Below are 23,427 nucleotides of genomic sequence, written 5' to 3' on the forward strand. Positions count from 1 at the left end.
GCTTGGTTAAAGCAAGTCTCCGATCAGTGGGTGAGAGACATCATATCTCACGGCTACGGGATAGAATTCTCTTCCAGCCCTCCAAACAGATTTTTTTCTCTCAACTCCCCCTGCTCCAAGGCCGCCGCCTTCTCGCAGGCCGTGGCGTCCTTGCAGGCAAACGGAGTGATTGTCCCAGTTCCCGCTCAGGAACGGTTCAGAGGTTTTTACTCAAATCTCTTCCTAGTTCCAAAAAAGGACGGTACCTTCCGGCCCATCCTGGATCTCAAGCTTCTCAACAAGCATGTCCGGGCGCGGCATTTTCGCATGGAGTCTCTGCGATCAGTCATTGCCTCTATGACCCAAGGGGAGTTCCTGGCGTCCATCGACATCAGAGATGCCTATCTACATGTGCCAATCGCAGTGTCACATCAGCGTTGGTTACGTTTTGCGATAGGAGAGGATCATTTCCAATTCGTGGCTCTCCCCTTCGGGTTAGCCACGGCCCCTCGGGTATTCACCAAGGTCATGGCGGCAGTGATTGCGGTCCTGCACCTCCAGGGGTTAGCAGTGCTTCCTTATCTGGACGACCTTCTGGTCAAGGGTACATCCAGCGCAGACTTCAGCGGAGTGTTTCGCTCACTCTCGCCACCCTAGCCAATTCGGGTGGATTGTCAATCTTCCCAAATCCACTCTGACCCAGAGTCTCACGTACCTAGGGATGCAGTTTGAGACTTTGCCGGCACTTGTGAAGTTGCCCTTAGACAAACAGCTGTCACTCCGGTTGGCGGTGCGCTCTCTCCTGAGGCCCCGCCGTTATACCCTCAGGCGTCTGATGCAGGTGCTGGGTCAAATGGTGGCTTTTATGGAGGCGGTTCCCTTTGCCCAGTTCCATCTGCGTCCTCTGCAGCTGGACATTCTCCGCTGTTGGGACAAGCGGCCTTCCTCCTTACAGAGGTTAGTGGCTCTGTCGCCACGGACCAGGAGCTCTCTTCAGTGGTGGCTTCGACCCCTCTCCCTGTCCCAAGGGCGCTCCTTCCTGACTCCGTCCTGGGTGATTCTCACCACGGATGCCAGCCTATCCGGCTGGGGAGCGGTACATCTCCACCACAGAGCACAGGGCACTTGGACTCCGTCCGAGTCAGCCCTTTCAATCATTGTGCTGGAATCCAGAGCTGTGCTTCTAGCTCTCCTAGCCTTTCACCACCTGTTGGCGGGCAGGCACATTCGAGTCCAGTCAGACAACGCGACAGCGGTTGCCTACATCAATCACCAAGGCGGGACACGCAGCCGCCTGGCAATGTTGGAGGTCCAACGCATTCTTCAATGGGCGGAGGACTCAAAGTCCACCATATCCGCAGTCCACATCCCTGGCGTAGAAAACTGGGAGGCAGATTATCTCAGCCGTCAATCCGTGGACGGTGGCGAGTGGTCCCTGCACCCGGCAGTGTTTCAGTCAATCTGCCGCAAGTGGGGCACTCCGGACGTGGACCTAATGGCATCCCGTCACAACAACAAGGTTCCGGTTTACGTGGCTTGCTCCCACGATCCTCAGGCCTTCGCCGCGGACGCTCTGGTTCAAGACTGGTCCCAGTTTCGTCTGTCCTACGTTTTTCCCCCTCTAGCTCTCTTGCCCAGAGTCCTGCGCAAGATCAGAATGGAGGGCCGTCGAGTCATCCTCATTGCACCGGACTGGCCCAGGCGAGCTTGGTATCCGGACCTGCTCCAACTGTCCATGGAGATGCCGTGGCATCTTCCGGACCGTCCAGACCTGCTCTCGCAAGGTCCGTTTTTCCGCCCGAATTCTGCGGCACTCAAATTGACGGCGTGGCTCTTGAGTCCTGGATTTTGACGGCTTCTGGTATTCCTCCTGAAGTCATCTCCACTATGACTCGGGCCCGTAAGTCTTCCTCTGTCAAGATCTATCACAGGACTTGAAAAATTTTCCTGTCCTGGTGTCGCTCTTCCGGCCATTCTCCTTGGCCATTCTCGTTGCCGACCCTTCTGTCTTTTTTACAGTCCGGTCTGCAGCTAGGACTGTCCCTCAACTCTCTCAAGGGACAAGTCTTAGCTCTATCAGTGCTGTTCCAGCGGCGTCTCGCCCGGCTGGCTCAGGTCCACACCTTCATGCAAGGTGCGTCTCACATCATTCCGCCTTATCGGCGGCCCTTGGATCCCTGGGTCCTTAACTTGGTCCTCACGGTATTGCAGAAATCCCCTTTCGAGCCCCTTAGGGAGGTTTCTTTGTATCGTCTTTCTCAAAAAGTGGCCTTTCTAGTTGCCATAACTTCTCTCAGGAGAGTCTCTGATTTGGCTGCGCTCTCCTCGGAGTCACCTTTTTTTGTTTTTTCACCAAGACAAGGTAGTTCTCCGTCCGACCCCGGACTTTCTTCCTAAGGTGGTCTCTCCCTTCCACCTTAACCAGGATATTTCCTTGCCTTCCTTCTGTCCGGCCCCTGTTCATCGCTTTGAGAAAGCGCTGCATACTCTAGATCTGGTGCGTGCTCTCCGGATCTATGTGTCTCGCACCGCTGCGCTTAGGCGGTGCACCTCTCTTTTTGTGCTAACCACAGGGCGGCGCAAGGGTCTCTCTGCTTCTAAGCCGACCTTGGCCCGTTGGATTAGATCGACCATTTCGGACGCCTACCAGAGTACTCAGGTGCCTCCCCCGCCGGGGATCAAAGCACACTCGACCAGAGCTGTCGGTGCCTCTTGGGCTTGTAGGCACCAGGCTACGGCTCAACAAGTCTGTCAGGCTGCCACTTGGACTAGCCTGCATACCTTTTCGAAGCACTACAAAGTGCATGCTCATGCTTCGGCAGATGCGAGCTTGGGCAGACGCATCCTTCAGGCGGCTGTCGCCCACTTGTGAAGTTAGGCTCCGCCTACTTCATAGTTTTTTCTGATTATTCCCACCCAGGGACAGCTTTGGAACGTCCCATGGTCTGGGTCTCCCAAAGGAACGATAAAGAAAAAGAGAATTTTGTTACCGTAAATTCTTTTTCTTATAGTTCCGTATTGGGAGACCCAGCTCCCTCCCTGTTGCCTGTTGGCAATTTTCTTGTTCCGTGTGTTATCACCAGCTGTTGTCGTGGACAGAGTCTCCGGTTGTTCCGGTTCTTACTCGGTTCTACTTGTGGGTGGCTATTCTCCTTCAGCTTTTGCACTAAACTGGCTAGGACTGGCTACCAGGGGGTGTATAAGCTCAGAGGGAGGAGCTACACTTTTAAGTGTAGTACTTTGTGTGTCCTCCGGAGGCAGAAGCTAAACACCCATGGTCTGGGTCTCCCAATACGGAACTATAAGAAAAAGAATTTACGGTAAGTAACAAAATTCTCTTTTTTTTGTTTTTCTTTTTCTTTATTATAATTGAGAGCAGCATCTACCGGGTTTAAGAAGGACCTGTCAACAGGCCAGTAGTTGCCAGTTTTTAAGGCACAGTCACACACGACTTACCAGCGATCCCGACAACGATTCGACCTGATAAGGATCGCAGGGAGGTCGCTGGTGAGATGTCACATAGTCAGACCTTACCAACGACGCAGTAACGATCAGCGACCTGTATAACGATCTCGGCAGTCATTGGGACCCTGTCACACAGTGTCAAACACAGCGATGCGTCCTGCCCAGTAGGACATCGCCTTTGAAGAAAATGGTTAGGACCATTCGGCAACGACCGGCGATTTCTCAGCAGGGGCCTGATCGCTGGTAGGTGTCACACATAACGAGATCGCTGGCGAGATTGCTTCTGCGTCACAGAAACTGGGACTTAGCAACAATCTCGTTAGCGATCTCGTTGTGTGTGACGGGGCCTTTATTCTCGCTGCTCATGGTTTTTTTCCTCTTTAAATTCACCTTATAGTTTGAGCTATGGGTCTTTTTGTTTATGGTTGGTGTTTTTATGGCTTTTACAAGGGGGCATTGCTTACAGGGTAACAATGCAGAGCTGCCTAAAGACACTCTACCAGAGAATCCTGAGTCAGAGCATAAAAATTGCCACTAAATAAAAAGGCCCATACGGCAGATTTAAAAAAAAATAAATAAATAAATAAAAAAGCAACCTAGAGTACACATGGACGCAATGGTTATAAAATACAAGCAAAAACTGTTCTGGTGATGGGTTCTCTTAATCTGCAGTGGTCTCTACACGACAGTGCCGGCTGTATAATACAACCACCACCTGCAGTGCATAGAGCAGACTCTGGACCTAACTATATACATGTACAAGCACATCCGCCTTTATGTGTGATCAATGTCATTTAGGGGATTTTTTTTTTTTTTTTTTTTTTTTTTGCATCACTTTTTGTTTAAATTTAGATTGTGTACTTTTGATGTTCATGGGAAACTTTTCCACAAGGCTCTGTGGTTAGAGGGGTGTGAAAAGGGAGTCCTTTTGGAATTGGTCTCCCTGCCATTGGTGACTGATGAACATTGCATCCATTTATTGAATACGTCATTCTTCACTGTATGAGCAGGGATACTATGAAACTCTGCTGCAACATGTTATGGTCGATTCAAAAAATCATTTCAAGAAGGGCCTGGATGCCTTGCTTAAAGGGGATCTGTTACTAGGTTTTTACTCTCTCAACTGAGATCAGCATAATGTAGAGACATAGACCCTGATCCCAGCAATGTGTCACTTACTGAGCTGTTTGCTGTCATTTTGATAATATCTGTGTTTTCTTTGCTGCTGATCTAGCAGTTATACAGAGCTCATGACGTTTTTGCCTTCTTCTATATCAACAGTTTGTTTAATTTTTGTTAATCTTTAGCTCTGGGGGTCAAACACCACGAAGAGACCTGGAAAAAGTTTTGACTGGAGAGGAGAAGTGAGTATTATTTAAATTGTACTGCATTGAATCCATGTGTTGTAAATGTGAATGCTAATATTTTGGGTAGGTCTGTCAGTTTAATTAGCAGACCAAACATTTCATAGGCTATCCCATTAATAATCAGAAAATTTGCAGTTGCTGCTCAATTTACATTGCCTGTATGTGCAACAATCCTTACTAGTCTTATGGGCCACAAGGCTTCAAAATGTTAAAGGGAAGGTGTCTTCCAAAAAAAAAATAATTTTTCAATAACTGAAAAAGCGTCAAGTATTAATGTTTTGTTTAAATATTATTTCTTTTTCGCTCCTAATTGGGAGACCCAGACAGTGGGTGTATAGCTACTGCCTCTGGAGGCCGCACAAAGAACTACACTTAAAAGTGTAAGGCCCCTCCCCTTCTGGCTATACACCCTCCCGTAGGAGTACAGATTCCTCAGTTTTAGCTTTGTGCGCAAGGAGGTCAGACACGCACGCATAGCTCCATTGTTTTTAGTCAGCAGCAGCTGCTGACTATGTCGGATGGAAGAAAAGAGGGCCCATACAGGGCTCCCAGCATGCTCCCTTCTCACCCCACTGTATGTCGGAGGTGTTTGTAAGGTTGAGGTACCCATTGCGGGTACGGCGGCAGGAGCCCACATGCTGATTCCTTCCCCATCCCTTTTTACAGGGCTCTGGGTGAAGTGGGATTTACTGGTCTCCAGGCACTGAGACCGTGCTCCATCTACAGCCCCTGGAGAAGATGCTGGATGGAGCGGAGTACATCAGGGACATGGCCCTGCTTCCTCAAGGTACTCTGTGTCCCCGTGCATTTGGCGCTCACACCGCAGCATGCTGGGTGTTGTAGTGCGCCGGGGGACATCAGCGCTACGGCGCTTGTGCCATGGCCTCATTCAGCTTCGCTGAAGCAGGCACACTTCTAGGAATCGGTCGCGCCGGCCGCTGGGACTGCGGCGCGGCTGGCACTTGTGGTGCGCCGGGGACTTCAGCGCGGCCCGCGCTTTTACGGCGGCCGCGCTGATAACTCGAGTCCCCGGCTTTTGCGGCCTGCTTCCGTTCGTTCCCGCCCCCGGACCTGCCAGTCAGGAGAGGGGCGGGACGCTGGCCACGTCTAGGAATCGGTCACGCCGGCCGCTGGGACTGCGGCGCGGCTGGCACTTGTGGTGCGCCGGGGACTTCAGCGCGGCCCGCGCTTTTACGGCGGCCGCGCTGATAACTCGAGTCCCCGGCTTTTGCGGCCTGCTTCCGTTCGTTCCCGCCCCCAGACCTGCCAGTCAGGAGAGGGGCGGGACGCTGGCCAGTGCATCAGCGCCGAGGGCTGGAGTCGTTTTTACATACTCCAGCCCTCACAATCGGCACAGAGGGGACACTGTTTCCCGCACTTTTGTTTGGGAACTCCCACGGACCGCCCCTCTCCACAGACGCCGGCAGCCATTCCTGCTGACACGCTGAGCTGCAGAGGGGAGCCGGGGAGACCCAGACAAGGAATTCTGCAGCCTCTTACCCGCTATTCAGCGGGCGGTAAGCAGCCCTCAGGGCTCACCCCCTCTTGTGCCAGTAGTATTCTTAGTATTTTGTTTCTACAAATACTTTGTATTGCATAGCGCTGGTCGCCCTTTGGCTATAGACTCTCTCACATTGCAGAGAGCCAGCAGCATGTCGTCCGTAAAACGCAAGGGTGCCAAGGCACAGACATTATATGCTTCCTGCACCGCATGTGGGACTTTTCTACCGGCAGGCTCCACGGACCCCCATTGTGTGCAGTGCTCGGCCCCTGCGGCGCTTGCACAGTCGGGACCTCTGCTGGACGTGACCCAGGGTGTACCACCTGTGAATGCTGTCCAGGTGACAGGAACTGAGTTTGCAGCTTTTGCTGACAGAATGTCTCTCACTATGTCACAAATTCTTGACACATTGCGAGCTAGGCCTGTACTTCAGGCCACGGACACTGTGCAATCATTGCCCCCTGGTCCCCCTCAGCTCCAAGCTCCGGGACGGGCATATACACCTCAGGGTGAAGACTCTGACTCGGACGATGGCCCCGGGCAGCCTAAGCGGGCTCGCTATGACGGGCCTTCACATTCATCTCAATGGTCAGGATCCCAGCGAGATGAATCTATGGGTGATGAGGCGGACGTAACTGATCAGGATTCTGATCCTGGGACCGCTCTCAATCTAGATACACCAGATGGTGACGCCATAGTTAATGATCTTATATTTAACATCAATAAGATGTTAAATATTTCCCCACCAGCTCCTCTTGTGGAGGAGTCAGCTTCGCAGCACGAGAGAATCCATTTCAGATACCCTAAGCGTACTTTAAGCACTTTTCTGGACCACGCTGACTTTAGAGACGCAATCCAGAAACCCCACGCTTATCCTGAAAGGCGTTTTCCTAAACGGCTTAAAGATACACGCTATCCTTTTCCCCCTGAGGTGGTCAAGGGTTGGACCCAGTGTCCAAAAGTGGATCCTCCAATTTCCAGGCTTGCAGCTAGATCCTTGGTTGCAGTTGAAGATGGAGCGGCACTTAAAGATGCCACTGACAGGCAGATGGAGCTCTGGCTGAAATCCATCTATGAAGCGATTGGAGCGTCATTAGCGCCTTCTTTTGCAGCCGTATGGGCACTCCAAGCTATCTCAGCCGGGCTTGCGCGAGTTGACTCCGTCACACGTGCATTTGCCCCGCAGGTAGCACCATTGACCTCGCAAATGGCGGCATTCGCGTCGTACGTGATTAATGCTGTTCTTGACGCTACAAGCCGCACGGCAGTGGCGTCAGCCAACTCCGTTGTTTTGCGTAGGGCCCTGTGGTTGAGACATTGGAAAGCAGATTCTCATTCCAAGAAGTGCTTAACCAATTTGCCTTTTTCTCGTGACCGATTGTTTGGAGAGCGTTTGGATGAAATCATCAAACACTCCAAGGGTAAGGACTCATCCTTACCGCAACACAGACAAAACAGACCCCAACAGAGGAAGGGTCAGTCTGGTTATCGGTCCTTTCGAGGACCGGGCAGGTCCCAATTCGCCTCGTCAAAAAAGACTCAAAAAGACCAGAGACGCTCAGATTCTTGGAGGTCTCAGTCACGCCCAAAAAGGACAGCCGGAGGAACCGTTGCCAAGACGGCGTCCTCCTGACTTGCGGTCTCCGATTCCCACACCCGCGGTCGGTGGGAGGCTTTCCCACTTTGGCGACATCTGGCTGTCACACGTCAAAGACCGTTGGGTGAGGGATATTCTGTCTCACGGGTACAGGATAGAGTTCAGTTCTCGTCCGCCAACTCGTTTCTTCAGAACTTCTCCACCACCAGACCGAGCCGATGCTCTGTTGCAGGCGGTGGCCGCTCTAAAGGCGGAAGGAGTGGTGACCTCCGTCCCTCTTCAGGAACAAGGTCACGGTTTTTACTCCAATCTGTTGGTGGTCCCAAAAAAGGACGGATCGTATCGGCCCGTCCTGGATCTAAAGTTGCTCAACAGACACGTAAAAGTCAGGAGGTTCCGGATGGAATCCCTACGCTCCGTCATAGCCTCAATGTCTCAAGGAGATTTTCTAGCATCAATAGATATCAAAGATGCGTATCTCCACGTGCCGATCGCACCAGAGCATCAGCGTTTCCTACGCTTCGTCATACACGACGAACACCTGCAGTTCGTAGCGTTACCTTTCGGTCTGGCAACAGCCCCCCGGGTCTTCACCAAAGTCATGGCAGCAGTAGTAGCTGTTCTGCACTCGCAGGGTCACTCGGTCATCCCGTATCTAGACGACCTGCTTATAAAGGCACCCTCTCAAGAGGCATGCCAACACAGTCTGAAGGTGGCACTAGACACTCTCCAGAGTTTCGGGTGGATTATCAACTTTCCAAAGTCTCATCTAACCCCGACCCAATCTCTGACTTATCTTGGCATGGAGTTTCATACTCTCTCAGCGATAGTGAAGCTTCCACTGGACAAGCAGTGCTCGCTACGGAGTGGAGTGCAATCTCTCCTTCAGAGCCAGTCGCACTCACTGAGGCGCCTCATGCATTTCCTAGGAAAGATGGTAGCAGCAATGGAGGCAGTCCCGTTCGCGCAGTTTCATCTGCGCCCTCTACAATGGGACATTCTACGCCAATGGGACGGGAAATCGACGTCCCTCGACAGGACTGTCTCCCTCTCTCAGACTGCCAAGGACTCTCTGCGTTGGTGGCTTCTCCCCACCTCATTGTCACAGGGAAAGTCGTTCCTTCCCCCGTCCTGGGCAGTGGTCACGACGGATGCGAGCCTATCAGGGTGGGGAGCGGTGTATCTCCACCACAGGGCTCAGGGGATGTGGACTCTGGAAGAGTCCACCCTGCAGATCAATGTTCTGGAAATCAGAGCAATCTATCTTGCCCTGCGAGCCTTCCAACAATGGCTGGAAGGCAAGCAGATTCGGATTCAGTCGGACAATTCCACGGCGGTGGCGTACATCAACCACCAAGGGGGAACACGCAGTCGCCAAGCTTTTCAAGAAGTCCAACGGATTTTGACGTGGGTGGAAAGCAGAGCGTCCACCATATCCGCAGTTCACATCCCAGGCGTGGAAAACTGGGAAGCAGACTTTCTCAGTCGCCAGGGCATGGACGCAGGAGAATGGTCCCTTCACCCGGACGTGTTTCAGCAGATCTGTTGCCGCTGGGGGACGCCGGACGTCGATCTGATGGCGTCACGGCACAACAACAAGGTCCCAGTTTTCATGGCACGGTCTCACGATCACCGAGCACTGGCGGCAGACGCCTTGGTTCAGGATTGGTCGCAATTCCGACTCCCCTATGTGTTCCCACCTCTAGCATTGTTACCCAGAGTTCTCCGGAAAATCAGGTCCGACTGCCATCGAGCCATACTCGTCGCTCCAGATTGGCCAAGAAGGTCGTGGTACCCGGATCTGTGGCATCTCACGGTAGGCCAACCGTGGACACTACCAGACCGTCCAGATTTGCTGTCTCAAGGGCCGTTTTTCCATCTGAATTCTGCGGCCCTGAACCTGACTGTGTGGCCATTGAGTCCTGGATCCTAGCGGCCTCAGGTTTATCTCATGAAGTTGTTGCCACAATGAGACAGGCTAGAAAACCATCCTCAGCTAAGATCTATCACAGAACGTGGAAGATATTCTTAGCGTGGTGCTTGGCTCAAGGGTTTTCTCCCTGGCCATTTGCATTGCCAATTTTTCTTTCCTTCCTGCAGTCTGGGTTGGAAAAAGGTTTGTCGCTTAGCTCTCTTAAGGGTCAAGTCTCCGCGCTATCCGTATTCTTTCAGAAGCGCTTGGCACGGCTTTCTAAAGTACGCACGTTTCTCCAAGGAGTTTGTCATATCGTTCCTCCTTACAGACGGCCATTGGAACCCTGGGATCTGAACAAGGTTCTCATTGCTCTCCAGAAGCCGCCTTTCGAGCCTTTGAAAGAGGTTCCCCTTTCTCGGCTTTCACAAAAGGTAGTTTTTCTTGTGGCGGTCACGTCTCTTCGAAGAGTGTCCGAGCTAGCGGCGTTATCTTGCAAATCTCCCTTCCTGGTGTTTCACCAAGACAAGGTAGTACTGCGTCCAATTCCAGAGTTTTCTCCCAAGGTGGTTTCTTCCTTTCATCTCAATCAGGATATCACTTTACCATCTTTGTGTCCGCATCCAGTTCACCAATTTGAAAAGGGTTTACATCTGTTGGACCTGGTGAGAGCACTCAGGATTTACATTTCTCGCACGGCGGCTCTACGCCGTTCTGATGCGCTCTTTGTCCTAGTCGCTGGTCAGCATAAGGGATCGCAAGCTTCCAAATCCACCCTGGCGCGGTGGATCAAGGAACCAATTCTTCACACATACCGTTCTGCTGGGCTTCCGATTCCATCTGGACTGAAGGCCCATTCTACCAGAGCCGTGGGTGCGTCCTGGGCATTGCGGCATCAGGCTACGGCTCAGCAAGTGTGCCAAGCGGCTACCTGGTCGAGTCTGCACACGTTTACCAAACACTATCAAGTGCATACCTACGCTTCGGCAGATGCCAGCCTAGGTAGACAGGTCCTTCAGGCGGCGGTGGCCCACCTGTAGGAAGAGGCTGTCTGACAGCCCGTTCATGTGGTATCTTTTTACCCACCCAGGGACTGCTTTTGGACGTCCCACTGTCTGGGTCTCCCAATTAGGAGCGAAAAAGAAGAAGGGAATTTTGTTTACTTACCGTAAATTCCTTTTCTTCTAGCTCCAATTGGGAGACCCAGCACCCGCCCTATTTGTTCTTAGGGTTTCGTTTTTCGGGTGCACATGTTGTTCATGTTGTTTCTTAAGTTCTCCGATCGTGTTATCGGATTGAATTTGTTTTTGAAACTGTTATTGGCTTTCCTCCTTCTTGCTTTGGTACTAAAACTGAGGAATCTGTACTCCTACGGGAGGGTGTATAGCCAGAAGGGGAGGGGCCTTACACTTTTAAGTGTAGTTCTTTGTGCGGCCTCCAGAGGCAGTAGCTATACACCCACTGTCTGGGTCTCCCAATTGGAGCTAGAAGAAAAGGAATTTACGGTAAGTAAACAAAATTCCCTTCTTGTTTTTAATTGAGCAAAATATAAAAAATAATTAAAAAGTTTGATATTTTCCACTTTTAAACACTAGGGGGAGCAGCTGCTGAAATCCTACTGTAAAAATATCTCAGATTACAGCTGCAGTAAAGTGTGCAGAATCTGTTCTCCTGTGTGTGATGTCACAGCTCCCTCCCAATCTGAGTGTTTCCAAAAGGATAAGGGAAGATGAAGTTTAGGATCACAGTGCAGAGCCATTTTGTTGGTGACCACAAATGTCTAAAGTGTCACCAAGGACAGCTGCATAGTGCTTTCCAATGCTCTGCATGCACGCCCACTGCAGCAAAGAGAGTGGGGGGGAGGGTTGTGGGGGGGGGCGGTGTCATTGGAGACGGTAGCAACGGGGGGGAGGGGCGCCGGTACTCACACAACCCGAATAGGTGACTGGGAAAGTGCAGCATATGCTGTGACCTGCACAAACATGGCGCTGATCTCCTCCCCATGCTGTGATCTGGACACCCCAGGGCACACATCCAGGTCACAGCAGGGAGCTTTCCTGTATTAAGTATAGAGTCGGAGCCCGACCATCAGAGTGAATGCCCTGGGGACTGCCATAAAGGAGGTGAGTAACGGTCGTCACACACAGCAAATCCAAGATGGCAGCCCACAGTGTGTCAGTAAAACTAGAATTATATAAAACTAAATAAATAGGGAGTTTAATTTGGTATTAAAAATACTTGATTTCATAATCACTATTATCAATACAAAATAAAAAGCGTGACCCCTCCCCTTTTAAGAAAAATCAGGTGCCTGGTAGATATTTACAAGCATCATTTTCTTGTTTATTTTAGGGCGTTACGTCCAGGTGACCCTGGATTTTGTGCTCGAGCTCGAGTTCCTCTGCCTTCTAACAAGGATTATGTTGTCCGTCCAAAATGGAATGTAGAGATGGAATCGTCCCGGGTAAGTTGTAGGTTTAGTTACCATGTGAATGGGACAAGTTGTCATATTTACTTTGATTTTTGGCTATACATTTTTTTAAAGAGAAATTTCTTCCTAATTCTATTTCTTTGCTATCCTTTCCTTTTTTGTATTTTTGTGATATATCTGTACTGGTTACACAATGTTTTAATTTAGTTTGGAGGCCGTAAAGGGATATCTCGATTGGAAAAGCACAAAAGACGATTTGCTGAGCAGAGAAGGCTCACTAAAACCACTCATGCCATCAAATTCAGCATTGAGGGCAACCGAATGCCCTTGTGATATTGGTAATTCTTAACCTATGCCCCAGTGTGAAGAATACAGGTGTGCTCTGCATGCACTGGTATTTGCTTCTCTGGCTGCGTCTCACATTTGGCCATATGAAGCATGATTTAGGAACCCAAAACATGAAACAGGTGCTTTACATTCCATGAATTGCTAATTAATTAAATACTGGTATGAAGATTTATTTTTTATTTATTTATTTTTTTTAAATCTTTGTTTGTGTTCATATACTCACCATCAGCTTCTACAGAATCTAGCACAGTTGCGCTCCTCTTTTTAGTGATGTCACCGCATTTCAGACTATGGATCCCTCTATTCTTGACCTGGAAGTCTTTTACAATGTAGGCCTAGGGAGCTTCGTTCTGATGTTCCTTACACGCATTGTAAAAGCAAGAGTGTTCCACGTCACGCAGAGCGCTGTGTGACGCACAGTCATAAGAGCGGTGACATCAGTGAGAAGAGGAAAAGAGTGGAGCTGAATACTGGTGAAGACAGTGGGTGAGTATGTGAAACATACTCACTACATTACATACACAGATGTAGAAAAAAAAACCTAAAACTTAATGGTCGGGCTTCTTTAATGGTGAAAAAGGAATACTAATGACGTCATGATTTATTCCTCTTTTTCAGTTCAGAATGTGGGGAAAAGAGGGGTCTGTACATGTTGCCACCAGTCATCATTTCCCTTTACCACAGTGCTGGTGTTTGCAAATCCGTGAGCCAATGAGGGCAGTACGCATAGATTTAGGATTTATCAGCTTTAAAGAGGACCATCGACCAGGATTTTCCTATATAACCTAAAGCCAGTGCTATACTGGTGCTATCATGCGGATTCTAAACATACCTTTACTTGTGAGATCGAATATATAATTTCTGAAATACAGACAAGTAAATTTCTTTGGCGCTCCATTGGGAGACCCAGACAATTGGGTGTATAGCTACTGCCTCCAGAGGCCACACAAAGCATTACACTTAAAAGTGTAAGGCCCCTCCCCTTCTGCCTATACACCCCCCGTGGGATCACGGGCTCCTCAGTTTTCAAGCTTTGTGCGAAGGAGGTCAGACATCCACGCATAGCTCCACTGTTTAGTCAGCAGCAGCTGCTGACTATGTCGGATGGAAGAAAAGAGGACCCATACTAGGGTCCCCAGCATGCTCCCTTCTCACCCCACTTTTGTCGGCGGTGTTTGTTAAGGTTGAGGTACCCATTGCGGGTACAGAGGCTGGAGCCCACATGCTGCATCCTTCCCCATCCCCCTTAGGGCTCTGGGTGAAGTGGGATTTTACCGGTCTCCAGGCACAGGGACCGTGCTCCGTCCACAGCCCCCGGGGAATCTGCTGGATATGGAGCGGAGTATCGTCAGGGACAGGGCCCTGCTACGTCAAGGTACTCCGTGTCCCCGTACAGACCGCGCGCACACTGCAGCATTGCTGGGTGTGTTAGTGCGCCGGGGACAACAGCACTGCGCGCTTGTGCCACACTTCCACAGCTTGCTGAGGGAGTTAGTATGTTGGGAACTGCCGCGCCGGCCCCTGCTGGCAGTTTTTACTGCGGCGCGGCTGGGACTTGTGGTGCGCCGGGGACTTCCGCGCTGGCCGTGCATATTTGTCGGCCGCGCTTATTACTAGAGTCCCCGGCTTTTGCGGCCTAGTTCCGTTTCGTTCCCGCCCCCAGGCCTGCCAGTCAGGGGAAGGGCGGGACGCTGTACAGAACGTCAGCGCCGAGGGCTGGAGTCTGCTTTACATACTCCAGCCCTCACATTGAGCACAGTGGGACGCCAGTTTCCCGCACTTTGTCTGAGGCACGCCCACGGTCCGCCCCTCTTCACTGAACGCCGGCAGCCATTCCTGTGTGCAGTCTGAGCTGGAGAGGGGAGACAAGTTCTGGGAGACCCAGGCACGGGATTCTGGCGACTACACACCCGCTTTTAGCGGGCGGTAAGCGGCACCTCCGGTGCTTACCCCACTAGTGACGAAGTGTTCAATTGTATTTTTATGCTTGCATGCTATACATTGCACTAAACGGTCGCTGGTGATTCTGGGCTATATACCCTCCTAGATTGCTCTGTGGAGAATACAGCATGTCGTCCGCAAAAAACAGGGGTGCCAAGGCACAGGCTTTCTATGCTGCTTGCACCGCTTGTGAGGCTGTTCTACCGGCAGGTTCCACTGACCCCCATTGTGTGCAGTGCTCGGCCCCTGTGCCCCCTGCTCGGCCGGGGCCTCTGTTGGAGGTGTCCCAGAGAGATCCACCTGTGAATTCTGTCCAGGTGACGGGGACAGAGTTTGCAATTTTTGCGGATAGATTGTCTGTGACTATGTCTCAGATTCTAGAAACTTTGCAGTCTAGACCAGTAACTCAGACCATGGGCACTGTTGATTCATTGCTCCCTGGTCCCCCTCAGTTGGAACAGCTCCGGGCTCCGGGGGTGTCTCATGCATCCCAGGGTGTTGGCTCTGACACGGACGACAGTCCCAGACAGCCTAAGCGAGCTCGCTATGAGCGGCCCTCTACATCATCTCACTGGTCAGGGTCTCAGCAGGAGGATTCTCTGTGTGATGAGCCGGAGGTAGCTGATCAGGATTCTGATCCTGAGACCGCTCTCAATCTGGATACTCCTGATGGTGACGCCATAGTGAACGATCTTATCGCGTCCATCAATAAAATGTTGGATATTTCTCCCCCAGCTCCTCCAGTGGAGGAGTCAGCTTCACAGCAGGAGAAATTCCATTTCAGGTATCCCAAGCGTAAATTAAGTACTTTTCTGGACCACTCTGACTTTAGAGAGTCAGTCCAGAAACACCACGCTTATCCAGATAAGCGTTTCTCCAAACGGCTTAAGGATACACGTTATCCCTTTCCTCCTGACGTGGTCAAGAGCTGGACCCAGTGTCCCAAGGTGGATCCCCCTATCTCCAGGCTTGCGGCTAGATCCATAGTTGCAGTGGAGGATGGGGCTGCACTTAAAGATGCCACTGACAGACAGATGGAGCTCTGGTTGAAATCCATCTATGAAGGTATCGGCGCGTCGTTTGCTCCTGCATTCGCAGCCGTATGGGCACTCCAAGCTATTTCAGCTGGTCTTACACAGATTGATACGGTCACCCGTACATCTGTTCCGCAGGTGGCATCCTTAACCTCTCAAATGTCTGCATTCGCGTCTTACGCGATTAATGCGGTTCTGGACTCTACGAGCCGTACGGCAGTGGCGTCCGCCAACTCCGTGGTTTTACGCAGAGCCTTGTGGTTAAGGGAATGGAAAGCAGATTCTGCTTCCAAAAAATGTTTAACCAGTTTGCCATTTTCTGGTGACCGGCTGTTTGGTGAGCGTTTGGATGAAATCATTAAACAGTCCAAGGGTAAGGATTCATCCTTACCTCAGCCCAGACAAAACAAACCCCAACAGAGGAGGGGACAGTCGGGGTTTCGGTCCTTTCGAGGCTCGGGCAGGTCCCAATTCTCCTCGTCCAAAAGGACTCAAAAGGATCAGAGGAGTTCAGATTCTTGGCGGGCTCAGTCACGCCCAAAAAAGACAGCCGGAAGACCCGCTACCAAGGCGGCTTCCTCATGACTTCCGGCCTCCTCCCTCCGCATCCTCAGTCGGTGGCAGGCTCTCCCGCTTTGGCGACATGTGGCTGCCACAGGTCCAAGACCGTTGGGTGAGAGACATTCTGTCTCACGGGTACAGGATAGAGTTCAGTTCTCGTCCTCCAACTCGATTCTTCAGAACGTCTCCGCCTCCCGACCGAGCCGATGCTCTTCTGCAGGCGGTGTGCACTCTAAAGGCGGAAGGAGTGGTGATCCCTGTTCCTCTTCAAGAGCAAGGTCACGGTTTTTACTCCAATTTGTTTGTGGTACCAAAAAAGGACGGGTCGTTCCGTCCCGTTCTGGACCTAAAACTTCTCAACAACCACGTGAGAACCAGACGGTTCCGGATGGAATCCCTCCGATCCGTCATCGCCGCAATGTCTCAAGGAGATTTCCTAGCATCAATAGACATCAAGGATGCTTATCTCCACGTACCGATTGCTCCAGAGCATCAGCGTTTTCTACGCTTCGTTATAGGAGACGAACACCTTCAGTTCGTAGCCCTGCCTTTTGGTCTGGTGACAGCCCCACGGGTCTTCACCAAAGTCATGGCAGCTGTAGTTGCAGTCCTGCACTCAGGGACACTCAGTGATCCCTTACTTAGACGATCTGCTGGTCAAGGCGCCTTCTCAAGAGGCATGCCAACACAGCCTGAACGTTGCGCTGGAGACCCTCCAGGGTTTCGGGTGGATCATCAACTTTTCCAAGTCAAATCTAACCCCGACCCAGTCGATAACATATCTTGGCATGGAGTTTCATACTCTCTCAGCGATAGTGAAGCTTCCGCTTGTCAAACAGCGTTCACTACAGACAGGGGTGCAATCTCTCCTTCAAGGCCAGTCACACCCCTTGAGACGCCTCATGCACTTCCTAGGGAAGATGGTGGCAGCAATAGAGGCAGTCCCTTTCGCGCAGTTTCATCTGCGTCCACTACAATGGGACATTCTCCGCCAATGGGACGGGAGGTCGAAGTCCCTCGACAGAAACGTCTCTCTCTCTCAGGCGGCCAAGGATTCTCTTCGATGGTGGCTGCTTCCCACCTCATTGTCGAAAGGGAAATCCTTCCTACCCCCATCCTGGGCGGTGGTGACGACGGATGCGAGTCTGTCAGGGTGGGGAGCAGTCTTTCTCCACCACAGGGCTCAAGGTACGTGGACTCAGCAAGAGTCCACCCTTCAGATCAACGTTCTGGAGATCAGAGCAGTGTATCTTGCCCTACAAGCCTTCCAGCAGTGGCTGGAAGGCAAGCAGATCCGTATTCAGTCGGACAACTCCACAACGGTGGCATACATCAACCACCAAGGAGGAACTCTCAGTCGGCAAGCCTTCCAGGAAGTCCGACGGATTCTGACGTGGGTGGAAGACACGGCATCCACCATATCCGCAGTTCACATCCCAGGCGTGGACAACTGGGAAGCAGACTTCCTCAGTCGCCAGGGTATGGACGCAGGGGAATGGTCTCTTCACCCGGACGTGTTTCAGGAGATCTGTCGCCGCTGGGGGATGCCGGACGTCGACCTTATGGCGTCTCGGCACAACAACAAGGTCCCAGCTTTCATGGCACGGTCTCACGATCACCGAGCTCTGGCGGCAGACGCCTTAGTTCAAGATTGGTCGCAGTTCCGGCTTCCTTATGTGTTTCCACCTCTGGCCCTGTTGCCCAGAGTGCTGCGCAAGATCAGGTCCGACTGCCGCCGCGCCATCCTCGTCGCTCCAGACTGGCCAAGGAGGTCGTGGTACCCGGATCTGTGGCACCTCGCGGTAGGCCAACCGTGGGCACTACCAGACCGACCAGACTTGCTGTCTCGAGGGCCGTTTTTCCATCAGAATTCTGCGGCCCTGAACCTGACTGTGTGGCCATTGAGTCCTGGATCCTAGCGTGTTCAGGATTGTCTCAAGAGGTCATTGCCACCATGAGACAGGCTAGAAAACCTACCTCCGCCAAGATATACCACAGGACGTGGAAAATATTCTTATCTTGGTGCTCTGCTCAGGGAGTCTCTCCCTGGCCATTTGGATTGCCTACTTTTCTTTCCTTCCTGCAATCCGGGTTGGAAAAAGGTTTGTCGCTCAGCTCCCTCAAGGGGCAAGTCTCAGCGCTATCTGTATTTTTTCAGAAGCGCCTAGCACGACTTCCTCAGGTACGCACGTTCCTGCAAGGGGTCTGTCATATCGTCCCTCCTTACAAGCGGCCGTTAGAGCCCTGGGATCTGAACAGGGTTCTAATTGTTCTTCAGAAGCCGCCTTTCGAGCCTATGAGGGATGTTTCCCTTTCTCGCCTTTCACAGAAAGTGGCCTTTCTAGTAGCGGTCACATCTCTCCGGAGAGTGTCCGAGCTAGCAGCGCTGTCATGCAAATCTCCCTTCCTGGTGATTCACCAGGACAAGGTGGTTCTGCGCCCGATTCCGGAGTTTCTCCCTAAGGTGGTATCCCCGTTTCATCTTAATCAGGATATCTCCTTGCCTTCCTTGTGCCCTCATCCAGTTCATCAATGTGAAAAGGATTTGCATCTGTTGGATCTCGTGAGAGCGCTCAGGATCTACATTTCCCGCACGGCGCCCCTGCGCCGCTCGGATGCACTCTTTGTCCTTGTCGCTGGTCAGCGCAAAGGGTCGCAAGCTTCCAAATCCACCCTGGCTCGGTGGATCAAGGAACCAATTCTTGAAGCCTACCGTTCTGCTGGGCTTCCGGTTCCCTCAGGGCTGAAGGCCCATTCTACCAGAGCCGTGGGTGCGTCCTGGGCATTACGGCACCAGGCTACGGCTCAGCAGGTGTGCCAGGCGGCTACCTGGTCGAGTCTGCACACTTTTACCAAACACTATCAGGTGCATACCTACGCTTCGGCGGACGCCAGCCTAGGTAGACAAGTCCTTCAGGCGGCGGCTGCCCACCTGTAGGGAAGGGCTGTTTTACGGTCCTATCACGAGAGGTTATTATACCCACCCAGGGACTGCTTTTGGACGTCCCAATTGTCTGGGTCTCCCAATGGAGCGCCAAAGAAGAAGGGAATTTTGTTTACTTACCGTAAATTCCTTTTCTTCTAGCTCCAATTGGGAGACCCAGCACCCGCCCTGTTTGCTTAGGGATTTTTGTTTTTTCGGGTACACATGTTGTTCATGTTGAATGGTTTCGGTTCTCCGATGTTCCTTCGGATTGAATTTGTTCTTAAACCAGTTATTGGCTTTCCTCCTTCTTGCTTTTGCACTAAAACTGAGGAGCCCGTGATCCCACGGGGGGTGTATAGGCAGAAGGGGAGGGGCCTTACACTTTTAAGTGTAATGCTTTGTGTGGCCTCCGGAGGCAGTAGCTATACACCCAATTGTCTGGGTCTCCCAATTGGAGCTAGAAGAAAAGGAATTTACGGTAAGTAAACAAAATTCCCTTCTTTGTGAAATGCACTGTTACTTGATTGATATGTGCTGCAAAATATCTAATAGGTGAGTCACGTTTTGCTAGATATTCCCACCCCTGTCTGCAAGCCTGTCCCTCCTCCCCCTTTCTCTGTTATTATATGGAGAGGAAGGACAGGCAGGCCAACAGAGGCGGGAATAACTAGCAAAACCAGACCCACCTATTAGATATTCTGCAGCACCTATCAATCAGGTAACAGTGCATTTCACAAACTTACCTGTATGTCAGAAACTATACATCCGATCTCACAAATAAAAGTATGTTTAGAATCAGCATGATAGCGCCAGTATAGCACTGGCTTTAGTTTATATAGGAAAATCCTGGTGGCTGGTCCTCTTTAACTTGGAGGTGTTGTGCTGCATCTGATTTCCCTGTTTTCTGCTCCTTAGTCTATATCAGATTAAACATGCTGTCTAGGTGCGCACGTTGCGTATTTGCATGCAGTTATGCTGCGATCTGCACCGCAGCGTAACTGCATGCACCCTGCGTCCCCAGCATAATCTATGAAGATTATGCAGGAGACGTGCCCACGTGGCGTATTAGAGCGCAGCGCTTCGGCTGCTGCCCGAAGCGCGCGTTCTAAGTGGTGACATGTCCCTTCTTTCCTGCGCTCTGCATGCAGCCCCTGCTCTGTCTATGGGAGGGGCTGCACTCAGAGCGCATGGAATCAGCTTTTATTTTTTCTTCATTACGGATTCTGCAGCGATTTGAAGCGCACGTGTGCTGTTAAAATCACTGCAGAAATTTCTGCAGGGACAGAACGCTACGTGCGCACATAGCCTAAGGCTTTGCATGGGCAGCCCTCACCTGAGATGTAGGGGGCCATGTTTTTCTGGCCAAAGTTTGAACTGAGTTTGCAGAAAGTTTTGCAGTGTAGCAAATGGAGTGTGCATGGGGTAAAGTGTGGGGTGTCTGCTTTTCTCAGTAATGTACACGTTCAGTACAATGTAGCGGTCTCTTCTGGAGTGCTGGCATGTAGGCATGTGTGTTGTCTACAGGGCAATATAACATTGAATGTTGTGACTTTGATTATGCATGCACAACAGAACCATACAAAGAACAGGTTTCTTTTTATTGTGCTTCTTGGATAACAATCTTCTAATCATTGGCTTGTTTACATTTCTGATAATCCTATTTCTGCACAAGAATAAAAATGCCTTTTCTCTTTCCAGGGAAGTGCAAAGAAAGGGGTGAGCCGCCTGGACAAACAAATGAGGAAGTTCACAGATATCCGGAAAAAGATGCGCTTTGGCCATGCAGTTAAAATCAGCATAGAAGGGAATAAGATGCCTTTGTGACACTTGCCGCTCTTTTTTTTTTTTTCCTTCTATGCCAATATTGGGACGGGGCTTTTAATGAATTGTCCTGTTGCGTTCACTGAATTGGACTCTAATGAGCCTTTTGCAATAGTTTTAATGTTTTGGGTTTTTTTCCCCTGGCCCTGTAAATGTGTTCTTGCCCTTCAGGAGACATTTCTTCTGCTTCCCCATTCACACATCTCCGGAAACCAACACTGGTCCTTATTTTTGGATCGTATTTAATGCTGTCTGTACAGATCAATTTCCCTTCGTACCTCAGTGTCTGGATTTCAGACAATAAAATTCTATCTTGGTTTTTTTTTAATTACTAGTGTCTTGGTGGAATTAAAGAGGATCTGTCACCAGATCTAACAGTATAGGCTGTATACATCAAAAATGGATCACCTGGCCATAATTACAATGGTGTACTAACTTTGAAAAATTCATACCAGAATCGCACTGAAATGATTATAGAGTTAAGTATTTTATGAATACTGATGAGATATACTGCCAAATTTTGTATCTTTTCAAACTATCTTCGTCTCTCATGCTTGATTGCCGACTGATTTTTCACTATCTTTGTTGTGCACATGCTCAGCAGAGGCTGCAGTCTACACAACACTACAGTACGAAAGAGCCAGTCTACTAGTAGCACTTTCAGTATGTACGCCATCTGCTGGAAGAGCAAAGCTCGCCAAGGGTAACCCTACATGTGTATAATATGTATATTGCAGAACATGGTAGAAAAACACAACCTTTCCATTATTACGCTGGTTTCATCATTACAGCAATTACTGTGCAGTAACATGACCTTGTCATCACTTGATTCTGCTGTTCAAAATGATTGCAACAATCCCAAACTGTATATAAAATGCGTGCGCTCTTATGTATTTGAGATAGATATATATATAGATATATAGATAGAGAGAGAGAGAGATAGAGAGATATATAAATTTATTACAGCTGTTAATTATTTCAACAACATTGTTGTTCTTTGATGGTAACATTTACAGGCCCAGTCCAGAAGGGTTTTTTATTGCACTGCTGGAGTGGTGCTTTAAAGGGTTATTCCCATCTTCAAGATCCTATCCCAATATGTGGTAGGTATAATAATATTACCAAATACCTCCAATTAGCAAGGTAGTATAGATCACCTGATATAGCCATGTCTCTTACATCTTATGCAAGACATTGCAGCTTTGGTATCCCTGGTTATATCCACTCATATCGTGACTAGTTAGTTGCTCATGGTCGTAACCATGGATACCTAAGTCACAATGCCATGCACATGAGGTAAGAGACTTGACTATATCAGGAGAACTATACTAAATTTCTAATTGGAAGTATTTGCTGCTATTACTATTAGACCTACTACATATTGGGATTGGATCTTGGAGATGGGAATAATCCTTTAAATCTAAGTCCCCTGGATCTTCCTCTTCTTCGTCGCTCCATTGGGAGACCCAGACGATTGGGTGTATAGCTACTGCCTCCGGAGGCCACACAAAGCATTACACTAAAAAGTGTAAGGCCCCTCCCCTTCTGGCTATACACCCCCAGTGGGATCACTGGCTCACCAGTTTTCGGCTTTGTGCGAAGGAGGTCAGACATCCACGCATAGCTCCACTGTTTAGTCAGCAGTAGCTGCTGACTATATCGGATGGAAGAAAAGAGGGCCCATATAGGGCCCCCAGCATGCTCCCTTCTCACCCCACTGGTGGTTTGTAAGGTTGAGGTACCTATTGCTGGTACGGCGGCTGGAGCCCACATGCTGTTTTCCTTCCCCATCCCCCTGAGGGGCTCTGAGGAAGTGGGATCTTACCGGCCCCAAAGCCCTGAGGCCGGGCTCCATCCACAGACCCATTGAACCTGCTGGATGTGGAGCGGGAGTGCCGTTCAGGGACATGGCCCTGCACCATTCAGGTACTCTGTGTCCCCGTACACACAGGCACAGCACACTCCAGACTTGCTGGGTGTGCTAGTGCGCCAGGGACAGTAAAGGGTTACAGTCACTGCAGCCTAGCTGAGTGACTTTATTTATTGGGAACTACCGCGCCGGACGCTCCGGGAGCGGCGGCGCGGCTGGGACTTGTAGTGCGCCGGGGACTTAGCGCCGACCGCGCTTTTACGGCGGCGGCGCTCATAAATCCAGTCCCCGGCTTTTGCGGCCTAGCTCAGCTTCGTTCCCGCCCCCACCCTGTCAATCAGGGTAGGGGAGAGACGCTGTACAATCAGCAGCGCCGAGGGCTGGAGCCTTATTTACATGCTCCAGCCCTCTCACTAGACACTGTGGGACGCCGGTTTCCCGCTCTGACTTGGGGCACGCCCACGGCCCGTCCCTACTCACACGAGCTGGAGAAGGACGCCGGCAGCCATTCCTGCAGCCCGAGCTGAGAGAACGGACTCTGGGCAACCAACAGGAATAGGGCGACCACACACCCGCTTATAGGCGGGCGGTAAGCGGCACCTGGGGTGCTGACACTAAATACCGCAGTTTGTCTATTTGTATTTAAGTACACTGCATAGGTCGCTATTTCGGGC

The 23,427-nt window shown here is 50.7% G+C and overlaps 1 protein-coding gene across 2 annotated transcripts in view; it reads left to right on the top strand.

Moving 5' to 3' along the window:
* The window catches only part of IWS1 (interacts with SUPT6H, CTD assembly factor 1), a 114,508-nt gene extending 93,297 nt beyond the window's left edge, over positions 1-21,211 (top strand). The window contains exons 12-15 of one of the 2 annotated variants that reach the window (XM_075340843.1): positions 4,752-4,808; positions 12,174-12,285; positions 12,460-12,590; positions 20,761-20,847. In XM_075340843.1, the coding sequence (XP_075196958.1) occupies positions 4,752-4,808; positions 12,174-12,285; positions 12,460-12,585 (295 nt within the window). In that variant the 3' untranslated portion in view covers positions 12,586-12,590; positions 20,761-20,847. Of the gene's footprint in view, positions 1-4,751; positions 4,809-12,173; positions 12,286-12,459; positions 12,591-20,760 lie in introns of both variants that reach the window. The other variant, XM_075340842.1, reaches the window with a different exon arrangement.
* The last annotated feature ends 2,216 nt before the right edge of the window (positions 21,212-23,427 follow it).

The sequence above is a fragment of the Anomaloglossus baeobatrachus genome, chromosome 3 (genome assembly GCF_048569485.1).
Source record: "Anomaloglossus baeobatrachus isolate aAnoBae1 chromosome 3, aAnoBae1.hap1, whole genome shotgun sequence".
NCBI classification, from domain to species: Eukaryota; Metazoa; Chordata; class Amphibia; order Anura; family Aromobatidae; genus Anomaloglossus; species Anomaloglossus baeobatrachus.